At 46.9% G+C, this 24,196-nt stretch overlaps 1 protein-coding gene across 1 annotated transcript in view; it reads right to left on the minus strand.

Annotated features, from left to right (window-relative positions):
- Positions 1-24,196, minus strand: part of oxnad1 (oxidoreductase NAD-binding domain containing 1) — a 72,719-nt gene that overhangs the window by 40,536 nt on the left and 7,987 nt on the right. Inside the window, exons 3-4 of the mRNA XM_072508758.1 lie at positions 22,127-22,233; positions 13,230-13,371 (exon numbers count right to left, since the gene is read on the minus strand). Coding sequence (XP_072364859.1) covers positions 13,230-13,371; positions 22,127-22,233 — 249 coding nt within the window. The remainder of the gene's footprint in view (positions 1-13,229; positions 13,372-22,126; positions 22,234-24,196) is intronic.

The raw sequence follows: 24,196 nt of genomic DNA on the forward strand, positions 1-24,196 counted from the left end.
AGCTTCTTTCCACATCAGTAGAATCCTTTGCCGGGCTACTAGGGACGCAAAGGCCAGAACATCGGCCTCTCTCGCCTCCTGCACTCCCGGCTCATCTGCAACCCCGAATATAGCCAACCCCCAGTTTGGTTCGACCTGGACCCCCACCACCTTTGAAATCACTTTTGCCACACCCACCCAGAAGTCGTGCAATACCAGGCATGACCAAAACATGTGGGTGTGGTTCGCAGGGCTTCCCGCGCACCTCCCGCACCTATCCTCCACCCCAAAAAACCTGCTCAATCTTGCTCCCGTCATATGCGCCCTGTGTAGTACCTTGAATTGGATCAGGCTGAGCCTGGCACACGAGGACGAGGAATTTACCCTACTTAGGGCATCTGCCCACAGCCCTTCCTCAATCTCTTCCCCCAGCTCCTCCTCCCATTTTCCTTCCAGTTCCTCCATCATCGTCTCCCCCTCGGCTCTCATTTCCCTGTATATATCGGACACCTTACCATCACCCACCCATGCCCCCGAAATCACTCTGTCCTGGATCCCTTGCGCCGGGAGCTGCGGAAATTTCCTCATCTGTTGCCTCACAAATGCCCTCACTTGCATATAACGAAATGCATTCCCAGGTGGCAACTCGTATTTTTCTGTCAGTGCTCCCAGACTCGCGAACGTCCCGTCCAAGAACAAGTCCTTCAGTTGCACAATTCCTGCTCGCTGCCAAGATTGAAATCCCCCGTCTATCCTTCCCGGGACGAACCTGTGGTTGTTCCTTATCGGGGACCACACTGAGGCCCCCGTCACTCCCCTATGTCGTCTCCACTGCCCCTAAATATTCAGAGTCGCCACCACCACTGGGTTTGTGGTGTACCTTTTCGGGGAGAACGGCAGCGGCGCCGTTGCCAGTGCTTTTAAGCTAGTTCACCTACAGGACGCCATCTCCAGCCTTTTCCACGCCGCTCCTTCTTCTTCCCTCATCCACTTACATATCATAGACACATTAGCGGCCCAATAATAATCACTCAGACTCGGCAGTGCCAATCCCCCTCTATCTCTACTGCGCTGCAGGAACCCCCTCTTTACCCTTGGGGTCTTTCCTGCCCACACAAAGCTCATGATGCTCCTGTCCACCTTCTTAAAAAAGGTCTTTGTAATCAGTATGGGGAGGCACTGAAACACAAAAAGAAACCTCGGGAGGACCACCATTTTAACCGCCTGCACCCTGCCCGCCAATGACAGGGGCACCATATCCCACCTCTTAAAGTCCTCCTCCATCTGCACTACCAGTCGTGTCAAGTTAAGCTTATGCAAGGTTCCCCAGTCCCTGGCCACCTGGATCCCTAAATACCGGAAATCTCTTGTTACCCTCCTCAGCGGCAGCTCGTCTATTCCCCTGCCCTGTTCCCCGGGGTGAATCACAAACAGTTCACTCTTCCCCATATTCAGTTTGTATCCCGAAAACTCTCCAAACTCTCCGAGTGTCTGCATTATCTCAGGCATCCCTTCCACTGGGTCCGCGACATATAACAGCAGATCATCCGTGTATAATGACACCCGATGTTCTTCTCCTCCTCCAAGTACCCCTCTCCACTTCCTAGAGCCCCTCAGCGCTATGGCCAATGGCTCAATTGCCAACGCAAACAGAAACGGGGACAGGGGGTACCCCTGTCTTGTGCCCCTATATAGTCGGATCGTTGCCTGTTCGTAATCACACTTGCCACCGGGGCCCCGTATAGGAGCCGAACCCATCTAATGAACCCCTCTCCAAATCCAAATCTGTTCAGTACCTCCCACAAATAGTCCCACTCCACTCTATCAAATGCCTTCTCTGCATCCATAGCCACCACTATCTCCGCCTCCCCCTCCGGTGGGGGCATCATCATCACCCCCAACAACCTCCGTATATTGGTATTCAATTGCCTCCCATTAACAAATCCGATTTGGTCACCATGCACCACCCCAGGGACACAGTCCTCTATCCTTGTCGCCATCACTTTGGCCAATAACTTGGCATCTACGTTCAGGAGGGAGATGGGCCTGTATGACCCGCACTGCAGCGGGTCTTTGTCTCTTTTCAGGATCAGCGATATCGTCGCCTCTGACATTGTCAGGGGTAGAGTCCCCCTTTCCTTAGCCTCATTGAAGGTTCTCGTCAAGAGTGGGGCCAGCAGGTCCACATATTTCCTATAGAATTCCACCGGGAACCCATCTGGTCCTGGGGCCTTCTCTGCCTGCATGTTCCCGATTCCTTTTACTACCTCCTCTACCTCAATCTGCGCTCCCAGTCCTGTCCTCTCCTGCTCCTCAACCTTTGGGAACTCCAACTGGTCTAGGAAATGCATCATTCCCTCTTTCCCTTCCGGGGGTTGGGCCTTATACAACCTCTCGTAGAATACTTTAAATACCCCGTTCACCCTCTCCGCTCTCTGTTCCATCCTTCCCTCCTCGTCTCTAACTCCTCCGATCTCTCTCGCCGCCCCCCTCTTCCTAAGTTGTTGGGCCAGCAGTCGGCTCGCCTTCTCTCCGTATTCATACTGTACTCCATGTGCCTTCCTCCACTGCGTCTCCCCTTACCCGTGGTCAACAAGTCAAAGTCCGTGTGTAGTCTCCGTCTTTCCCGGTGTAGCCCTTCGTCCGGAGCCTCCGCATATTGCCTATCCACCCTCAGAATCTCCCCATTCAGTCTCTCCCTTTCTTTACCCTCTTGTTTCCCCTTATGGGCCCTTATGGAAATCAGCTCCCCTCTCACCACCGCCTTCAGCGCCTCCCAGACTACTCCCACCTGGACCACTCCGTCATCATTGACCTCTAGGTATCTTTCAATACATCCCCTCACCCTTCCACATACCCCCTCGTCCGCCAACAGTCCCATGTCCAATCTCCAATTTTCCTCCCCTAGTTCCAGATCTACCCAATGTGGGGCATGGTCTGAAATGGCTATAGCCGAGTACTCCGCTCCTGCCACCTTCGGGATCAGCGCCCTTCCCAGGACAAAGAAATCTATCCGGGAGTACACTATGGACGTGGGAGAAGGAGGAAAACTCTTTACTCCTCGGTCTAGTAAATCTCCAGGGATCCACTGCTCCCATCTGCTCCATAAAGCCCTTAAGCACCTTGGCCACTGCCGGCCTCCTCCCGGTCCTAGATCTGGACCGGTCCAGCCCTGGGTCCAGCACCGTGTTGAAGTCCCCCCACCATTACCAACTTTCCCATCTCCAGGTCCGGGATGCGCCCCAACATACGCTTCATAAAGTTCGCATCATCCCAGTTCGGGGCATATACATTCACCAGCACCACCGCTTCACCTTGCAATCTGCCACTCACCATCACGTACCTACCCCCACTGTCCGCCACGATGTTCTTCGCCTCAAACGATACCCATTTCCCCACCAATATTGCCACCCCTCTATTTTTCGCATCCAAGCCCGAGTGGAATACCTGTCCCACCCATCCTTTTCTTAATCTGACCTGATCCACCAGTTTCAGGTGCGTCTCCTGAAGCATAACCACGTCTGCATTTAGCTTCTTAGGTGCGCAAATACCCTTGTCCTCTTAATCGGCCCATTCAACCCTCTCACGTTCCACGTGATCAACCGGGTTGGGGGGCTCTTTACCCCCCCCCCCCCCCTCGTCGACTAGCCATCCCCTTTTTTAAACCAGCTCCTCACCCGGTTCCCACGCAACCGCTTGTCCCCCAGACAGCACCCTCCCGTCCCGACCATCCCATCCCGTAACAGCTCCCCCTTCCCCTTATCAGCAGCAACCCAGTTAATCTCCCCCCCCCCTCTCAGATCCCGCTCTAGCTTGATTGCACCCCCCATATTGCTTCCCGGAGTCAGCAAACTCTGGCTGACCTCGGCTTCCCCCGTTTATCCTTAGCCTCCTTGCTTGTGAGGCCCCCTCGTTCCTACGCCCCCTTTTCCCGCCACACTTTCCATATCGCGGGAACAGAGCCCGCGCTTCCCTCTCGGCCCTGCCCCTAATGGCGCAGCTCCCTCTCTCCTTCCCCACCCCCTTCCCCACCGGCACCCACATTTCTTCGTGTCCCCCTCCTTAGAGGGGAAAAAATTCCCCCATCTGATTAACAATTTCTTGCCACCACCTCACTACTTCATTCCAAACATCCTTTCCCAAATCTAGTCCAACTTTTCCTCTTGAGTGAATGTCCACGCCTCCTCTGCCGTCTCGAAGTAGTGGTGTTTGCCCTGGTGTGTAACCCACAGTCTTGCCGGCTGCAACATTCCGAATTTCACTTTCTTCCTGTGGAGCACCGCCTTGGCCCGATTGAAACTCGCCCTCCTTCTCGCCACCTCCGCACTCCAATCTTGGTAGACGCGGATCACCGCGTTCTCCCATCTGCTGCTCCGCGTCGTCTTAGCCCATCTCAGGACCATCTCCCTGTCCTTGTAGCGGTGGAATCTCACCACTATTGCTCGCAGTGCTTCCTCTGCCTTTGGTCTTCTCACGAGGACCCGGTACGCTCCCTCCACTTCTAGGGGGCCCGTCGGGGCCTCAGCTCCCATTAAGGTATGGAGCATCACGCTCACGTACGCCACAACATCCGCTCCCTCTGCCCCTTCGGGAAGACCCAAAAACCTTAAGTTCTTCCTCCTCGAGCTATTTTCCAGGGCTTCCAATCTCTCCATACACCTCGTGTAGCGCCTCGTGCGTCTCCGTCTTCATCACCAAGCCCTGTATCTCGTCCTCATTTTCGGCAGCTTTTGCCTTCACTCCACGGAGCTCCATCTCTTGGGTCTTTTGCGTCTCCTTCAGCCCCTCAATCGCCTGCAACATCGGCGCCAGCACCTCCTTCTTGAGCTCCTCCACACATCGCCAGAGGAACTCCTGCTGTCCCAGGCCCCATACCAACTGGGCTCCCTCAGCCGCCATCTTGCTTCTCCCTTCCCTTCTCTGCCACTGCTCCAGAGGATCCTCCACAATCTGGCCACTACTATCACTTCTTTTCATCCACACCCGGGGGGGGACTCCTTCCTATGTCGCCTCACACTGGGTTTAGCCTTTGAAAATTTCCATTGGGGCTCCCGTTAAGAGCCCAAAAGTCCGTTGAAGCGGGAGGTGCCGAAACGTGCGACTTAGCTAGTCATTGCCGCACCCGGAAGCAAGTGTATAAATATTTAACTCAAGATGCAATTAACATTTGTAATAAAATGGAGAACAGACATTTTAAAATTTCAATTTCTTACAATACAAATGTGAAATGAAATGCATATTTAGAAGAAATTACTCCAACTACGTATCATAGCACAAATTATTTATAATATTATAGAAACATGGAAAATAGGAGCAGGAGGAGTCCATTTGTACCTTCGAGCTGCTCTGTCATTCATTATGATCATGGCTGATCATAATCCCGCTTTACCCCCATATCCTTTGATCCCTTTTGTCCTAACTGCTATATCTAACTGCTTCTTGAAATCATGACATGCTTTGGCCTCAACTACAAATCCAACAGGCCGACCACTCTCTGGGTGAAGAAATTTCTCCTCACCCCATATCTTCAGACGGTGACTCCTGGTTCTGGACATACCCACCATCGGGAACATCCTTCCTGCATCTACCCTGTCGAGTCCTCTTAGAATTTTATAGGTTTCTATGAGACCCTCTCTCATTCTTTTGAACTCCAGTGAATACAATACTAACCAACTCAATCTCTCCTCATACATCAGTCCTGCCAGCCTAGGAATAAGTCTGGTAAACCTTCTCTGCACACCGTCCAGAGCAAGAACATCCTTCCTCAGATAAGGAGACCAAAACTGCACACATTATTCCAGGTATGGCCTCACCAAAGCCCGATATAATTGCAACAAGACATCCCTGCTCCTGTACTTGAATCCTCTCTCTCCGCAGGCCAGCATACCATTTACCGCCTGCTGCACCTTCAGTGGCTGGTGTATGAAGATACCAAGTTCTCGTTGCACATTCTCCTTTCCTAATTTTTGACCATTCAGATAATAGCCTGCCCTCTTGTTTTTGCTACCAAAGTGGATAATTCTCCAAATTATACAGCATCTGCCATTCATTTGCCCACTCACTCAACTTGCCCAAATCACATTGAAGGTTCTCTGTATCCTCCTCACAGCTCACCCTCCCACACAACTTGGTGTTAGCTGAAAGTTTGGAGTTATGACATTTTGTTCCCTCATCAAAATCATTAATATATTGTGGATAGCTGGGGCCCTAGCACCGATCCTTGAGGTACCCCACTAGACACTGTCTGCCAATTTGTAAATTCCGACTCTTTGTTTCCTGTCTGCCAACCAGCTTTCTAGCCATCTCAATACGCTACCTCTAATCCCATGCACTTTGATTTTCCACACTAATCTCTTATGCGGGACTTTGTCAAAAGCCTTCTGAAAGTCCAAATATACCATATCCACTGGGTCCTCCTAGTCAACTCTACTAGTTACATCCTCGAAGAATTAGAGCAGATTTGTCAATCATGATTTTGCCTTCATAAACCTGACTCTGTCCGATCCTACCACTATTTTCTAATTCTAAGAATTTCGGAGTTGAAGTGAGAATGGCTTCCCTTAATAACAAGGCAATATTTCTTCAAGTGTGACACGAGCAGGCCTATTTAAGTCAACGACGATCAGGTTGCAGCCATTCATACCTAGCACTAAGGAAGATAACGGTTGCAGGTCAATTGTTTCAACCTCAGATGTTGCTCCGCCAAACCATCTTCGGCTGCTTCATCAGTGGCATTCCCAATCATCAGTAGGGATGATCAGTGATGTGTTCAGTTCCAATCACAATTCTGCAGATAATGAGAGAGTCCATGCCTGGATGCATCTAGGTGGCATTCAGGTTAGACAAGGGGACGCAGTCAATGCCAGTGCCACTCCATTCCAGGTGGTAAAAGGGACATTCCTGCCATGGTTGCTGGTACATTCAGCCAGGAATTTGTGACTTCTGAATTGAATTTTCTCACAGTACGGTGGTCCAACTTCTATTCTTGTGCCTGGATGCCATAACCGGTGTGTTCTGACTTCCAGCCCTGATTGCACAGGAGTGTACGCAGTGCTTCAGGAATATTGTCACCCTCAGGACCCTGCATCTGATATGCTTCAACACATAACTGGCATTGCATTATCTACTTCAGTATGTGAAGTGTTTTGAAACATTTATGAAGCAATGTGATAACACACAATAGAAACATTGCAATCAAATAGATAAGCAGGATGAAAAGCTGGTGTAAACTCGGTCAGGAAATGTAGAATTGAACAACTGTGTCAATTAAGAAAGATAGAAAACTCACCAATCATGCCACGGAGATTGATAAGAATTGAAAACTATTGCATTGCACTTTCTGTATGGAATTCTAGGCAATCCAATACTAAACCAAAACATTACATAATACCTGCATAACCTTCCATCGTCTGGGAAATTTCTCTGATATTCAGCTGCAGCATAGTAGCACAGTGGTTAGCACTGTTGCTTCACAGCGTCAAGGTTCCAGGTTCGATTCCCGGCTTGGGTCACTGTGCAGAGTCTGCACGTTCTCCCAAGTTGTGGGGTTTCGTTCAGGTGCTCCGGTTTCCTCCCACAAGTCCCGAAAGATGTGCTTGTTAGGTGAAATGGACATTTGAATTTTCCCTCGGTGTACCCGAACAGGCACTGGAATGTGGCGACTAGGGGCTTTTCACAGTAATTTCATTGCAGTGTTAATGTAAGCCTAATTGTGACAATAATAAAGATAATCAGTGACTTTCAGTTGGCTGTAAACAATCCTTCTGTGGGAGGTGCTGATCCCAGTGGTTACCCCAGCTCAACTCCTGCATCCTGAACTGTTTTGTTGAAATAACTTCAATAGTCACTTCTTTCAAACATTTTTAAGACATTATAATCACCAGATTAAGTAAATAAGATAAAGGCTGAGCATATGTCTATTCAGCCCTATGGTAGAACAAGATATGGAGGACTCGTCCTTGGGTGATATGCCAACATCTTGGCTCCAATTCTACATCCAGATTCAGAAAAGTCTTGCATTTGGATCGAGTTCTCGGGGTACCTTTTCTCCTTTGGTGTGACTGGGGAGGCAGTGACGTAGTAGTATTGTCATTGAACTAGAATCCAGAGACCAGGACACGATCCAATGGCCACGCTGCACCTGAAAAGCATCTCGCCGTGGTGAGCGTGGCCGAAAAAAGACGGGAGGTCCCACTTCCGGGATCTGCCAAGGTGCCCAAGTAGCAATGCCAGCTGGCATGGGCACTGCCAGGGTGCCAGGTTGACACTGCCAAGGTACCAAGCTGGCATTTATTTTTGCATGCGCGTGATCTGCCCAGGGATCCTCCCATAGGGCTTCAGGGGCCTTGGAGATCAGGACGCCATTTAAACATGGCGACCCGATCTCTCACTACACTGGTACACAACGCCTTGGCCTCGACCCCGCGTTCCCCATTCAGGCCCCTTATACAACGCGAATAGCCATGTATTTCTCTGCACTGTGAGATGCACGGATAAAGGCCCTCGTTAGGGACTTTGTTCCCTTTTGGGAGAATTGCGCCCCTGGGATAATGCTCTGGGGACCTGGGTTCAAATCCCTCCACAGCAGATGGTGAAATTTGAATTGAATAAAAATCTGGAATTAAAAGTCTAATGGGCACCATGAAACTATTATTGATTGTCAGACCCATCTGGTTCACAAATACCCTTCAGGGAAAAATATCTGTCATCCATACCTGGTCTGGCACACATGTGGTTGACTCTTTAATGTCCTCAGTGACACCCACATCCTCCAAATCAAATAGTCTAACCACCTCCCCTTATTATTCAATGGCATAACCTTGTGGAATCTAAACCTGGGAGGCCACTATGGACCAGAAACTTAATTGGATCAGTGACATAAACACTATGGCTATAAGAGCAGGTGGTTACTATTGATATAAGAGAACAGAATCCATTTGGTTACATTTATGAAATTAGAGGTACCATCACGTTACTGGGTCTATACTACAGGTCACCAACTAATGGGAAAGATAGAAGAGTACATTTTCAGGGTAATTATAGACAGGTGCACCATCTATACAGCAGTGATAGTAGAGGATTTTAATTATCCTAATTAACCAGGTCGAGGCCTTAGACCATAAGACAAGGAGCAGAATTAAGCCACTCGGCTCATTGAGTCTGCTCTGTCATTCAATCATGGCTGATATTTCTTCTGCCTTCGCCCCATTATCCCTGATCCCCTTGTTAATCAAGAACCTATCTATCTCCGGCTTAAAGACACTCGGTGATTTGTCCTCCACAGCCTTCTGCGGCAAAGTTCCACAGATTCACCAGCCTCTGGCTGAAGAAATTAGTCCTCATCTTGGTTTTAAAGGATCGTGCCTTTAGTCTGAGATGGTGTCCTCTGGTTCTAGTTTTTCCTACAAGTGGAAAGATTCACTCTATCCAGGCCTCGTAGTATCCTGTAAGTTTCAATAATATCCCCCCTCATTCTTCTAAACTCCAACGAGTACAGGCGCAGAGTCCTCAACCGTTCCTCATACAACAAGCTCTTCATTCCAGGGATCATTCTTGTGAACCTCCTCTGGACCCTTTCAAGGCCAGCACATCTTTCCTTAGATACGGGGCCCAAAACTCCAAATGGGGTCTGACCAGAGCCTTATACAGTCTCAGAAGTGCATCCCTGGTCTTGTATTTTAGCCCTCTTGACATGAATGCTAACATTGCATTTGCCTTCTTAACTGCCGACTGAACCTGCACGTTAGCCTTAAGAGAATAGTGAACAAGGACTCCCAAGTCCCTTGCTGGCTCAGGCTCTGGGGCAGCTCACATGGATCAAGAATCAGTCAGGAAACATTGAGGGAATTATGATCATAGTATCATAAGGTATAGATTAGTTATGGAAATTAACTAATATGTACAGTAAAAATAATAGCTATTTGCCAATTTCAGTGGGCTGAGAATCGTGTAACTTGGAATTAAAGACAGGCAGATAGAACTGTAACAGAACAAATGGCTGCTTTGAAAAAGGAGATGTTTCAGATCTGATCAAGGCACATTCCCATGAGGGGGAAGGTTAGGGAAACCAAAGCCAGAGCTCCCTGAATGACAAAAGAGAAAGAGGGTATGAAGAAACAGAAAATGGGTGCATATATGTCAGGTTGACAATACAAGTGAGAACCAGGCTGAACAGAAAATGGGAGGGACAGAGAGTAAGAGAGGAGATTGGCAGCAAATAAGAAAGAGAACCCAAATGTTTTCTAAATATGTATAACTATGAGTAGTAAAAGCAGAGCTGGGGTTTATGAGTGACCAAAAGACATCTACAATTGCAGGTAGAAGGGATGACTGAGGTACTAAATGGAAAACATGCTGCCAAGTCACAGTGAAATGAGGCAGTAAAGACACTGAGTGGGCTACAAATTGATAAAGTGGTGATATTAGAAAGGCTGCCTATACTTAAGGTTGATAAACTTAGGGCAGCACAAGTGGATAGCACTGTGGCTTCACAGCGCCAGGGTCCCGCTGGGTCACTGTCTGTGCAGAGTCTGCACGTCCTCCCCGTGATTGCGTGGGTTTCCTCCGGGTGCTCCAGTTTCCTCCCACAGTCCAAAGACGTGCAAGTTAGGTGGATAGGCCATGATAAATGGCCCTTAGTGACCAAAAAGGTTGGATGGGGTTATTGGGTCACAGGGATAGGGTGAGGGCTTAAGTGGGTCGGTGCACTCGATGGGCCGAATGGCCTCCTTCTGCACTGTATCTTCTATGTTCATAAATCACCAGAATCAGAAGCATACCCAAACATGCGCAGGGAGGCAAGGATGGAAACTGAAGAGGCACTAGCCATAATTCGCTAATCCTCCTTAGATATGGGGGTGGCACCACAGGGTTGAAGACTTGTGAACATTAAACAATTGTTTTAAAAAATGGTTATAAAGGTACCCAGCAGTTCAGATCAGTTAGCTTAACCTTGGTGGTGGGAAGAGTTTAGGAAATGATCGGTAGTTTTAAGGAATCTAGATTTCTAATATTTAACAATATAAATAAGGTTTTGATATAAGTGCGTTTAATTTAGTAGTTCTGCAAGAGGAGTAAAAGTTCAATTTATGCTAGACAAAGGTGTTTGCATGAGTGGGGTTCGTCAGTTCAAACTGTGCTTAGAGAGGATTAGTGAGAAGAGTAAACAAGCTGGGAGGAGTCAAAGTCGTTGCTTAGCAATCAGCGACACCTTTAGAGTAGGAATGCTTTTTGAGTTTAGTTTTAGCTGGATTTATACCAGTTGGGGTTAGGAAGCAAAAGTAAACAACTCTTAGCTCAGCTAGAAGCAGGAATACAGTAATGTTGTCAAAAGCAGGGTGGGCAGCACGGTGGTGCAGTGGCTAGCACTGCTGCCTCACGGCGCAGAGGTCCCAGGTTTGATTCTGGCTCTGGGTCACTGTCCGTGTGGAGTTTGCACATTCTCCCCGTGTTTGCGTGGGTTTCGCCCCCACAACCCAAAGATGTGCAGAGTAGGTTGATTGGCCACTCTAAATTGCCCCTTAATTGGAAAAAGTGAATTGGGTACTCTAAATTTAAATAAAAAAGTATTTTTAAAACAAAACAATGTTTATTCAATTAATCCAGTTAACATTTTATAAACACACAGTAAGCATCTTATCAACCACAAACACACGTAGCCCCATAGATACAATACTCTATAGGCAACCCTTAATACCTTTCCTAGCAATATCCATAAGTTAAACACTTTTTTAACAAAGATAGGTTTAAATTCTTTACATAAACAGGTATTACTTTGAAATCATCAAGTGATCTGGAGACATTCTTCAGAGAGAGATGTACAGCTTCCTATTTGAATGCAGCTCTCCAACTGAAAACGAAACCAAAAAGAGCCACAAACCAGCTTTGCAGCTCAAAACGAAAGTGAAAGACAGCCCAGCTCCAACCACATCACTGACATCACTGCAGCTATTTGATAAACACCCATTTCTTAAAGGTGACATTATGGAAAAGGATACAGTTTATGAAAATTAACGTCAGACCTGGGAAGAGAAAAGCTGATGAGGTTGGCCACAGACAAGTCACACATCTGAAGCAATTGTAAGCTTTGGTATCCTTATTTCCAGTGTTTGAAGCAATAGTATTATGTTAGGGACGGAGTACCTGAATTTGCATAGAATTTTGGATGCATGCTGCAATTCAAGATAAAGGAAGCCTGAAAGAGGTGGAAAACTGGGTGCTGGATTCCTCGTTAAATGTGGAGCAGAAACTTTGTTTGAAAAGGATAGTTGGAAAACCGAGTGGATTCTTAATGGAAACAACTGATGGGAAGCATTGTTTGAAAGAGGATTTAAAGTGTGTATTTCAGGGAGTGGAATTTGGAAACCTGCACATGACAATCATCTGGTAGTTGAGATGGAAATCCACATAAGATTGGCTGCCATTTGTTTCAGAGCGAGGTTTTATCTTTGAAAATGTAAACATTTGTGAAGCTAAGTGGGGAGTAAATGAGTTGTATTATAATCAAATTTTTCAAGTTTAATTTTTAAAAATTACTTGCTAAAAACTAATTAGCAGTCCTGAGCCTCTATTCATCCACGTTTTCTAAAAAATGCAAACGTTCAGTTGTTTGAGCAAGGATTCCATTCTGGAAAATCGCACCTTTGGGATCAGTACTGAGGCCACAGTGTGTCTTGATCTACATTGACACAGCATAAGATCCATTTACAGGTAACACAAAATTTGGAAGTATTTTGTATCAAATTTCTGAGGGGTCAGACAAGAGTAGAGAGAGAAAGTGTTCCCAATGGCAGATGGGCCATGAACCAGAGGACATTGATTTCAGTTGATTTGCAAATAAAAACAAGATAACATAAGGGGAAGATTTTTTTTTAATACAGCTCGTGGTTCGAACTTGAATGCTCTGCCTGAGAAGGTGGTGAAAACGGTAGTTTACTAAAGGAAATTGAATAGGCACCCGAAAGGAAAAAAATTGCAGGACTGCGGAAAGGGGCAGCAGAAGGTGCGGTAATGGTGGGACTAGCTAATTTCCTCTTGCACTGAGCTGGCACAGAAGTTATAAATCCATCAAGTCTTTCGACAGAAAAAAGCTCTCGTCATCATTCAACAGTACAGCATTTTTAAAGTAACAACAATGTTTTAATAAAAACAATTACATCACTGAACATTATTGATATAATTGCTTTTTCATTCACTGATGTTGGTTTATTTGTTTTGAAACTACTGGGAAATAAAGAAATTGATTTGGTTACCTGATTATGAATCCACTCGGCAGGTGGGTGTTTGCTGTATTTTACTGCCAATTCTAATACACTCTCCCTCTCCAATAATCCCGGACTCGAACAGATCGAAAAACCACCGACTTGAGACGTGCCAGGAATAAAGAAATCTACCCTTCAATGAAAATAAAATACCCACTTTTTAAATAAAAAGGATTATACCAATTGACAAGAAATTTATATAAAACCCATGCGGATACTGACTAAACAGTGTGATTAAAGTAGTTTTATTTGTGGTGGAAAGTTTCTGAAACTGGTACTTTTTCAATGTTTATGTCAATTACAATGATTTAGACAGCAATTTTTTGGTAATGTGTCAGCAATAACAGACAAAAGTCTTGGTACTTCCCATTGCTGAAAATAGCTGCTGAGTGCTGAAAGCTTAAAATCAGTTTTCACAATGTCTTCTAACATCAAAACAGACGAATGACAGAGTCCAAGAAGTGAGCAGCCAATATAACTGTGATGCCACTTTCTAGTTTCCTTAAATAGGAAAGGTACCTTATCAGAATAGATAAAAGTGAGTTATACAGCTCAAGTTATGCATGAAATATTATTCATCTGTCACTCAAGAGTAGAGAGAGTTGAAAAGAGAAATTTACAAGTTAGTGAGTTTAGTAAAAAGAAATTCAATTGAAAATACACATTTTTCTTCAGTTAAATAGACTTCATGATTTACCACCACATTCAATAAGCATGGACATGCACTTCCAAGCCTTCTCAAATAGTGCTAGCTGGTCTTGCAAGCCAGAGAGCGATAACTAGAGAAGTAGTGCACAAAACCTAATTGTACTTATGACTTCTTATTCCTCCTTCGGAGCAAAGCCAACCATGACCTAGAAGATGATTATGTTCAACATTTGTTTGGCAGGGTTCTGGTGGATACATGGCTAACTGCTAAGGCCTACCTGCGACTGGAAAGTTCTACTGCAAATAGAATGCGATACCACAGGCAATTTGAGTTTTGGAAGAGTTGTGGATTTTCTCGCCTTACGTTTTCTCTCTGCCTCTTATATGTGCTTGCTTTCAAAGGCGGTTGTACTGTTTTATAATTTGTTTTTTTCCAGGTGCAGAGATCCTGGACGAGCTTCTCCTAGTTGATCTCAAAACTTCCAAGTGATTCCTTTTACCACTGTGAGAAGTTAGATCCTCCAACAGATCTAGCAACTCCATTCATGAGGCACTGTGGACGATCAGCAGCTGCAGAATGGTATTCAACCACAATCTGCAACCTCGTGGCCCGGCATATCTCCCACTCTACCACTACCACCAAGCCAGGGGATCAACACTGGTTCAATGAAAACTGCAGGGGAGCATACTGAAAATGAGGTGTCAACCTGGTGAAGTTACAACACAGGATCATTGTGTGCCAAACACCATAAGCAGCAAGTAATAGACAGAGCCAAGCGGTTCCGCAACGGATGAATCAGATCTAAGCTCTATAGTCCTGGCACATTTAGATGTGGACAATTAAACAACTCACTGGAGGAGAAGGCTCCACAAATATCCCCATCCTCAATGATGGAGGAGCCCAGCATAATCTGTGCAAAAGAGAAGGCTGAGGCATTCGCAACAATCTTCAGCTTGAACTGCCAAGTGGATAATTCATTTAGCTCCCCCAGCATCACAGATGTCAGTCTTCAGCCAATATGATTCACTCCATGTGATATCAAGAAAAGGCTGAAGGCACTGGATACTGCAAAGGCAATGGGCTCTTGACAATATCCAAGTAATAGTACTGAAGACTTGTGCTCCAGAACTTGCCACACCCCTAGCAAAGCTGTTCCAGTACAGCTACAACACCGGCATCAACCCGGCAATGTGGAAAATTGCCCAGGTGTGTCCGGTATACAGGACAGGACAAATCCAACCCAGCCAATTACCGCTCCATCAGGGTACCCTCCATCATCAGCAAAGTGATGGAAGGAGTCATCAACCATGCTATCAAGTGGCACTTACTCAGCTATAACCGGCTCACGGTTGCTCAGTTTGGGTTCCGCCAGCCTTGGTTCAAACATGGACAAAAGAGCTGAATGCCAGGCGAGAGTGACTGCTCTTGACATCAAGGCAGCATTTGACAAAATATGGCATCAAGGAGCCCTAGCTAAACTTTAGTCAATGAAATCAGGGGGCATATTCTCGGCTGGTTGGAGTCATACCTGGCACAAAGGAATATGGTTTTTGTGGTTGGTGGTCAATCATCTCAACTCCAGGACATCGCTGCAGGAATTCCTCAGGGTAGTGTCCCAGCCCCAACCATCTTCAGCTGCTTCATCAATGACCTCCCTTCCATCACAAGGTCAGAGGTGGGGATGTTTGCGGATGACTGCACAATGTTCAGCATCATTCGCGACTCCTCAGATGATGGAGCAGTCCATGTCCAATTGTAGCAAGACCTGGACAATATCCAGGCTTGGGCTGACAAGTTGCAAGTTACATTCGCGTCACACAAGTGCCAGGCAATGACCATCTCCTGCAAGAGAGGATCTAACCACCACCCCTTGGCATTCAATGGCATTAACATTGCTGAATCTCCCACAATCAACAACCATTGATCAGAAACTGAACCGGACTAGCCATATTAATACTGTGGCTTCCAGGGTAGGTCAAAGGCTAGGAGTCCTGCAGCAAGTAACACACCCCTGACCCCCAAAGCCTGTCCACTATCTACAAGGCACAAGTCAGGAGTGTAATGGAATACTCTCCACCTGCTTGGATGAGTGAAACTCCAACAACACTCAAGAAGGACGAAGCAACCTTTTCATTGTTCCACCTTCCACAACATTCAAACCTTCTATCACCGTTGAACAGTGGCAGCCATGTGTACCATCTACAAGATGCACTGCAGTAACTCACGAAGGTTCCTTCGACAACAGTTTCCAAACCCACAATCATTACCACCGAGAAGGACAACAGCAGCAGACACCTTGGAACTCCACCACCTGGAGGTTTCCCTCCAAGTCACTCACCACTCTGACTTGGAAATATATCGCCGTTCCTGCACTGTCACTGGGGCAACATCCTGGAACTCCCTCCTTTACAGCAGAGTGGGTGTACCTATACCTCAAGGTCTGCAGCAGTTCAAGAACCAATTCCCGTACCAGCCTCCCTGAACCGGTGCCTGAATGTGGCAACTAGGGGCTTTTCACAGTAACTTCATTTGAAGCCTACTTGTGACAATAAGCGATTTTCATTTTTTCAATTTTCATTTCCATTTCATTTCAAGAAGGCAACTCACCACCACCTTCTGAAGGGTAACTAGGGATGGGCAATAAATGCTGGCCGAACCAGCGAAGCCCACATCCCGTAAATTAATTTTTTTTTTAAAAAGGGCATCCCAGCCGTACGCTTTCCATAGAAGATTCCCTTTTGTAAAGCGAGTGTCATTTCAGCCCAACTCGGTTGTAACGGTCTCAATATGGCGTGGATGCGCGGCCTGCCAGCTCTAGTGAGCAGCTGTGCCTGGTATTTCGTCCTGCCATCTGATCTTCAGAACCTTCCAAAGGCAATTCAACTGAACTCCATTAGTGACTCGGAATGGGTCAGAAGCCTCCACATCATCCAGGACATATGCGAGCGTGCCATCATGGAACTGTCAAAGCCATTGTGCTGAATTTCTCAGGAAAACCTTCCAAAGGCCTTCATGGCTGACTGTATCAAAGGCTTGGTGAGGTCAGCAAATGCAGTTTATGTTCTGCTCTTGGCATTTCTTCTGGAGCCGTGCAACTGCAAACAGTATGGCCGCGATCAAATGGCCACGCTTCGCCCGAAAAGCAGATGCTGCGGCGCAGCGTGGCTGATAGAAACCAGGAGACCCCCTCATGGGATATACCTGGCTTGCAACGCCTCGTGAGATCTAATGCGATCTTGTGAGATGATGCGGTGTAAATCCTACCAATTGTGGGGCGGGATCATCTTTTGGCAAATCTACATATTAAAGTGAGGCAGCTAGTTTCCTGAGCTGGGATCTACCCCCTTTGCCTCAGACGAGCATTGTTCAGAACTGATCTCCACGGGGCCAGGTGCAACGGCACTTGTGGGGGTCACCCAGGTGCATGCCCTTTGGACAGGGTGGTACCCTCGCACTTGTGCCACCCGGGCACCCTAGCACTGTCAGTCAGGGACTCTCCCATAGTTCATTGGGGCGGGGCTCGGAGGATGCATCGGGGGGGGTCCAGAGATCGGGACACCATGTAAAAATGGCTCCCAATCTTTTGCTACACTGATGAGTTCAGGCGAGCAGAGCTCCTCGGTGTAGAAAACAGGGCTATGTGCAGCCTCGGCTGTGCGTTCCCCGCTGAGGCCCCCTATTGAACCCGAGTGCTGTTTAATAGCATTGTGTTTTTTGGCGCTGCGAGCACCAGGATTCACGTGGCTAAAAACGCTCGCTATGGGACTTTGTTCCCATTTAATTAAATTTCAGCCTATATCACTGGTTTTCCCGTCCTTTTCTGAAACCGCACTCACTGGCAGTAGGCCTTGGTTGAGACATTGTGGCTCAGAAGGATTCAGGTGAAGATTTTGCTGGTGATGATTTGTTCAAGACTGGCGCATTCCTTTCCATTTGTACAGGTGGACCGAAGCATCCGTGTATTCTTGCAGGACAATTCCTTGCTCCAATGTAGTCAAAGAGCTCAGTGAGATTTTCTTTTGAGGTAAGGAAAGCTTCACTCCACATTATTTGTTTTTAATTGCAAGGCACAAATATAAGCTTGCTTCATTTATAAATTTGTGTCCACAACTTGTAATATTGCAGTGCAGAAATGAGGGTTTCCTGATCAACAAATCATGTTTGTTCCAAGGAGCAGAGTCTACGGTGTACTGAACTGGCTGAGAATACAGAAGACTCTTCCAGGTAACCCAGTTTCCCACCAACTCAATCCTGGTTTTCAAATTTACGGAGGGGTAACACTTGATGCTTGGTCAAAGCTTTGACAAAGAGATATCGGACTCGAAACGTTAGCTCTTTTCTCTCCCGACAGATGCTCCCAGACCTGCTGAAATTTTCCAGCATTTTCTCATGATTTCAGAGCATTGTAGAATCTCTTCTAGTCTTTGTGGTCTGCATATGACAATTGTCTTCCATCCCTGGGCTTGATGGAAGACAACCAATCGTGATGCCAATAGGTCATTAGAAGCCATATGCACCCATCAGCATCCTCCCGTTGGCATGCGGGCCTGAACCCCAATCCCGTCACCAACGTTGCTGGCTTCGCAGGGTGGAGAATCAAGTCCAATGTTGAGAAGGCAGCCCACAACTGCCTTGAGGGAAAAGACTGGAGGGGGCTGCTGGACATGCGGCTCCTCACCGCAGCAGAGCAGCGGGCACTGAACCTGTTTGGTGGGCCCGGAGAGAGAGCAGTTGCCGGTGCGGAGGTGGCATCGGGCGAGCAAGTGAGACCCTGCTAAGTTGCAGTTCCCATGGCACATGGGTCACCATCCCTCCCATCACCACCACCCTATCCACCCGCCCAACCCGTAATCCAATCATGCGTCATGCCTTTTTACTTTAAATTTAGAGTACCCAATTATTTTTTCCAATTAAGGGGCAATTTAACGTGACCAATCCACTTAATCTGCACATCTTTGGGTTATGGGGGTGAAACCCACGCGGACACGGGGAGAATGTGCAAACTCCAGTCAGTGACCTGAGGCCAGGTTCAAACCTGGGTCTTCAGCGCTGAAGGCAGCAGTGCTAACCACTGTGCCTGCCGCCCCCATGTGTCATTTCTTGCATTTTGAAGGATTCCCTGGCGATTAGGTGGGCCCCTTTGCCCTAGCGCCCCCAACCCCAAGTGGATAGCAACGAGGAAGAGGACACGGATAGTGACGGGAGCTCTCGAACCGTCGCCCGAGACAACCCGGAGCACCAGTCCGGGGATGACATGGACCTCCCATCACAGCTGTCTCCAACAACCTCCACCATCCCAGAGACACTGACCTCGGTTGGGCACTTTAGTGAAGAGTCTCCAGGGGCACCATCTGGTGTACACCATACACGTACTGCGGTACATCAGGAGGTGGTAGGAAGCCCACGAGGGGCAGACAGTCAGAGGGCTGTCTGACCCCAGGTACCAGCTGCCATGCAGATGGGTTTCGGGCTTCTGGAAAGAGCGGTCCCATAGATAGTGGAGATGCAAACTCAGAGCCAGGGACTGCAAGTGGGGGTGTCAGCACCATCCAGGGCCAATATGTGCCACCCAGGCCAACACTGCATGGATGGCATCCGCGGTGAAAACCTTGGATCGAAGGTATCGGCCATTGGCCAAGATTTCCAAGGCCTGGGGCACTCTGTACGGGTGGTGGCTGAGACCCAAGACAGAGTTGTCCTGTCACAGTCAGCCATATACCAGGGCCACCTGGACATTGCAGTGGCACTCCAGAGCATGGCCCAGTCACAGTGGGTCATGGCTGAGTATTGCCCAGGCACTGGCTGATGTGGCACAGATCCAGAGGAAAGTGGCGCAGTCACAGGATGATATGGCGCAGTTCTAGAGGGAGGTGGTCCAATCTGTGTTCCATTGCCGTGAGCATTGTGACCCTTGTAAAGACAGGAGCAAGTCTCCACGATTGGCAGTGGCAAGTGACAGGGGAGCCTCAGCGGTTAGTTCCGCCCACACCCCCGTCCCATGGAGTAGCCCTGGGGCCATCAAGCCTAGTCAGCCTCTGTGCTCTGTCAGACAGGTGTGAGGGTTGGCTGCAGACGGGGTGTCAGGCTCGGGTGGGAGATGGGCGGACGATGGGGGTGGGCTTATCCCAGTGGCCTGGTCTGCATTGCACACCCTGCCCTGGCATGTCCCTCTGCCCCCACCCCCTTCTTCCCCATCCCAACACCCACTGGCACTCTGCCCTCCACACCCCTGTCCCAGTCGGTGCCCAGCACCATCAGGGCCTCTGGCCCTGGCGCCCACCACTGCTGCCACAGGTGCTATTGGCTGGCACTACCCATGCCAGCAGTACGCTCCACAGCCCCTGTCCGGAGCCCTCCTGTGGGCATTGCCCTTGGGTGGGCCATGCGCTGCCCCCCCCCCCCCCCCCGGCAGGTGGCGGACAGTTTTGCCGGGGGGGACTCATATGGTCGGTGTCTCTCTGCGCAACCACGGGCCACGGTGGGCGATCAGTGGATGTGCAGCAAGTTGGCTCAGGCCGCGGCAATGGCGGTCTGTGCCTGGGCGCTCCGTGCCGTGGGGGGACACCCCAACGCCACGTACAGCTTCACAAAACTTACAAAATTGAGGTTCTGGATCTTACTATCAGTGAGAATAAGGGCTGCAGCATTTTGGATGGATTGTAGTTTATGGATGGAGAAAATGGGTAAGGTAGCAAAAAGCAGATTGAAGTTCAGCTAAAAGTCAATAAAGGTGTACATTAGTATTTCAAAAGCAGAGAGGTAACTAAGGCAAGAGCTGAGAAATGGAAGAGGTAAAAAATTTATTTAAACAATGAGACAATTTCCAAATCAATTCCTGCAACTCAGCTTAGCTTGAGGTACCAACCAAACAGACCAATGACACTGAAGGTGCAAAATTTGGATTTATCTTAAAAGAGTGCCAGTCAGGACCAGCAGCTAGGGTGCCAAAGCATACACAATCACAAATGGGAGACACACAACAATGCACAGGATAACCTAATTAAGAAATGGAGAAGGCCATCGTAATATTGTTTAATGGTTCCAAACCACATCAATTCATCCCCGTAAATCTGTTCTGCTGAATACACAGATTCTTTACTGTCTCTGGAAGGACAATATCAAATCTCTGCATTGCAATTACTGTACAGAAACATTATCATCCCACTGGAGGCCATTGTGATCTGAACTTTGTCCACATAATACCATTAGGTTGTAACGGATAATAAAAACATATGCTCATTTGAACCTCAGTGGAGAAGCGCTTGGATGTCCAGTGTTTTGCTCCCCATGTGCGTAATAAACTACTTAAAACATTGAATCTGGACCACGAATGTTGAAATTTTATAACAGCATTTCCTGGAGCTTTCAACCCTTACACCAGTTAAACATGTACTGGTATTTTGTAGAAGGTTTTAAAAAAATTATTTCATGGAATGTGAACAGTGCTGGCAAAGTCAGCATTTGCTGCCTTCCTCCAATGTACTCGAGAAGGTGATAGTGGGCCGCCTTCTTGGACCACTGCAGTCCATCTGATGTGGGTAGAACCACAGTGTTGTTCGGGAGGCACTTCTTTTGCCCCTGTGACAGTGAAGGAGTGGCAATATCGTTCCAAGTCAGGATGGTGCTTGACTTGGTGGTGCTCTTTCCCATGCATTTGCTGCCTTTATCCTTCTTGGTGGAAGAGGTCATAGTTTTAGAAGGTGCTACCAAAGGAGTTTTGGGGAGTTGCTGCAGTGTATTTTTTAGATGGTAGACACAGCTGCCACTGTGCATCGGTAGTGAAGAGAGTGAATATTTAAAGAATGTTTAAGCTGAAAAATGGCTTTAATTTAAAAAAAAAGAAATCCCTGAACATTAACTTTCATCCTGCTATCTGATTTAGGAGTGAAGGAAAAGGGGATCCCCAAATACAGCAGTTTATAAACATTGCAAAGAAATGCAACTATTTCATTAAACTATTAGCCTTTCCAAGATATTGTCTTGCTTCAGTAGAGCAAAACATACTGTTTAGGCTATAACCACAACTGTATCTTTAATGTAAACATTCTTTTTTGAAGGTACATTTGCCAACTTTAGTTGGTACTCAGATATTTACAAATCAGCAGCTCTGGTACACAGTATGGTGACATTGGGGCTAAATGTACTTTGAACTCAAAAATAATTTAGTGTACAAAAAAATTAAATAACAAGTACAGATAATTAAAACATATACTTTTATAATGCTGATATGAAGATTTACCATTGTCCTGCTTTGAAGGCAAAATCTTTGTCCATCACGACAAGGCGTAGTCTTTTAACTGTTTCAGATTCATGAAGTATTCCACAGACTTTTGCTTGAGCAACCATCTAAATTAAACAAAATAAAGTTTATTGCACTGGGAACCGAAAATAATTCCTCCACATAGTCATTAGCAGATTTCAATTTTTTTTGTGCAAAATCCAGATTATTTTTGTATTTTTTCTACTTATAATAATAATATTTATTGTCACAAGTAAGCTTACATTGACACTGCAATGAAGTTACTGTGAAAATCCCCTAGTCGCCACATTCCGGCGCCTGTTCGGGTACACGGAGGGAGAATTCAGAATGTCCAAATTACCTAACAGCACGTCTTTCGTGACTTGTAGGAGGAAACTGGAGCACCCAGAGGAAACCCACGCAGACACGGGGAGAACATGCAGACTCTGCACAGACAGTGACCCAAGCCGGGAATCGAACCTGGGACCCTGGCACTGTGAAGCAACTGTGCTACCGCGCTTCCAGAATTACATTCTTAAACATGTTGCACTTATTGGGTCAAAACGTCCAACATGGGGAGAGCCTTGAACTCCAATTAAGTCGCAGATGCACATTGGGACCCTAAGGAACATGCGATATGTGCACATCTGCTATACCAAAGTTTCCAATTTAAATCGCAGTATTGGATGGTTCATGGTGCAGGGTATTTGTTAATTGGAAGTTGAAGCAACTGAGCTCATAATTCTCCAGGGGGATGGGGGTGGGGCACGACGCAGTTGGGGAGTCTCCCCAATCGAAGTCCCCATGCAAGGACTGCACGGGAATTGACCAGGAAGTCCAATCTTCCAATGGGTAATTACCTTGCCCAGGGAACAATACGATTATTCAGTTTAAATTAGAGACTTTTGAGTTCTGACTGTCTTACCAGATATAGTTACCCAGGTGAGAGAAATTGAACCCACTTTTAACCTGTAGGTAACTATAGCACTGAACCCCCTCCCCCCCTCCACTGCACACCCAGCCCACTGACTACACCCTCTAGACCCCCTAGCTATCCTTCCATCCCTGACTACACGCCCAATATGCTGACCACCCTCTAAATCCAACCTATAACTGCCCAACCAACCACCACTCTCTCGATCACCCAACCTCCCATACTCACCCTATCCCCCAATGACAGCCTTACCTATTTTTTACCCCTCCCCACTGACCACAAGACCCACCTTACCCCCCAACCCATCCTACTGACCAATCCCTGAGCTATCCAATGCACCACCGCTAACCGCCACCAACACCGTCCCACCCAATTCCATTGACCACATAGGTGAAGCTTGCACTCAGATTGAAGACAAAGTTTGTGAGGATTTAAAGGAGGCTGGGCTATCTGCCTTGCTTGAAGCTAGAGGAAGGGATCCACAGCAAACTTTCATATTAAAGGGCAGTCCTGAAATTCGAGTTACGTATCTGAAAAATAAAAAAGGAACCAACCCATTGGAAGCTGGGAACAACTGTGAAGAGTTTGCGATAAAATCTGTATTTCTATCGAGAGAAAGAAGTTAAAAGTACTATTTATTACTGTATTAAAGAATAGGTTGCCGACATAAAAAAATTGTAGTTGTGTTTTTTTAAAAAAAAGTCATTTAATGCAGTAAAAGTTTTAAAACGTGAATACTTGGTGTTATTCCTTCAACTAATAACCAGAAATTCAAATAGAGGGATCATAACATAAGGATTTGTGCAATAGCTAGTTTAAATATATTCACATAATTAAAATGAACCATCTCACAAATGTAATGCACACTGTGATGCATGACCTTGCTCCAATAAAATTAACCTATATTTCTACTGCAAAGTCATTGCAGAATTCTATGCGACTGTCACAAAATGCCTGCACTGAAATATCAGTCAACAATTTGGTCAGACAAACACATCATATTTTTGCCATCAAGAAATATTTCCAGTTTGGATTCAATTTTAAAAACCCACATGGTTTAGACATTTTGAACCAAGCATTTCTTTGAAAGCTTTGCATCAACATCACATGAACTGGCCTTCGTGTCACATGCAATG

This window comes from Scyliorhinus torazame, chromosome 6 (assembly GCF_047496885.1).
Source record: "Scyliorhinus torazame isolate Kashiwa2021f chromosome 6, sScyTor2.1, whole genome shotgun sequence".
Classification (NCBI taxonomy): domain Eukaryota; kingdom Metazoa; phylum Chordata; class Chondrichthyes; order Carcharhiniformes; family Scyliorhinidae; genus Scyliorhinus; species Scyliorhinus torazame.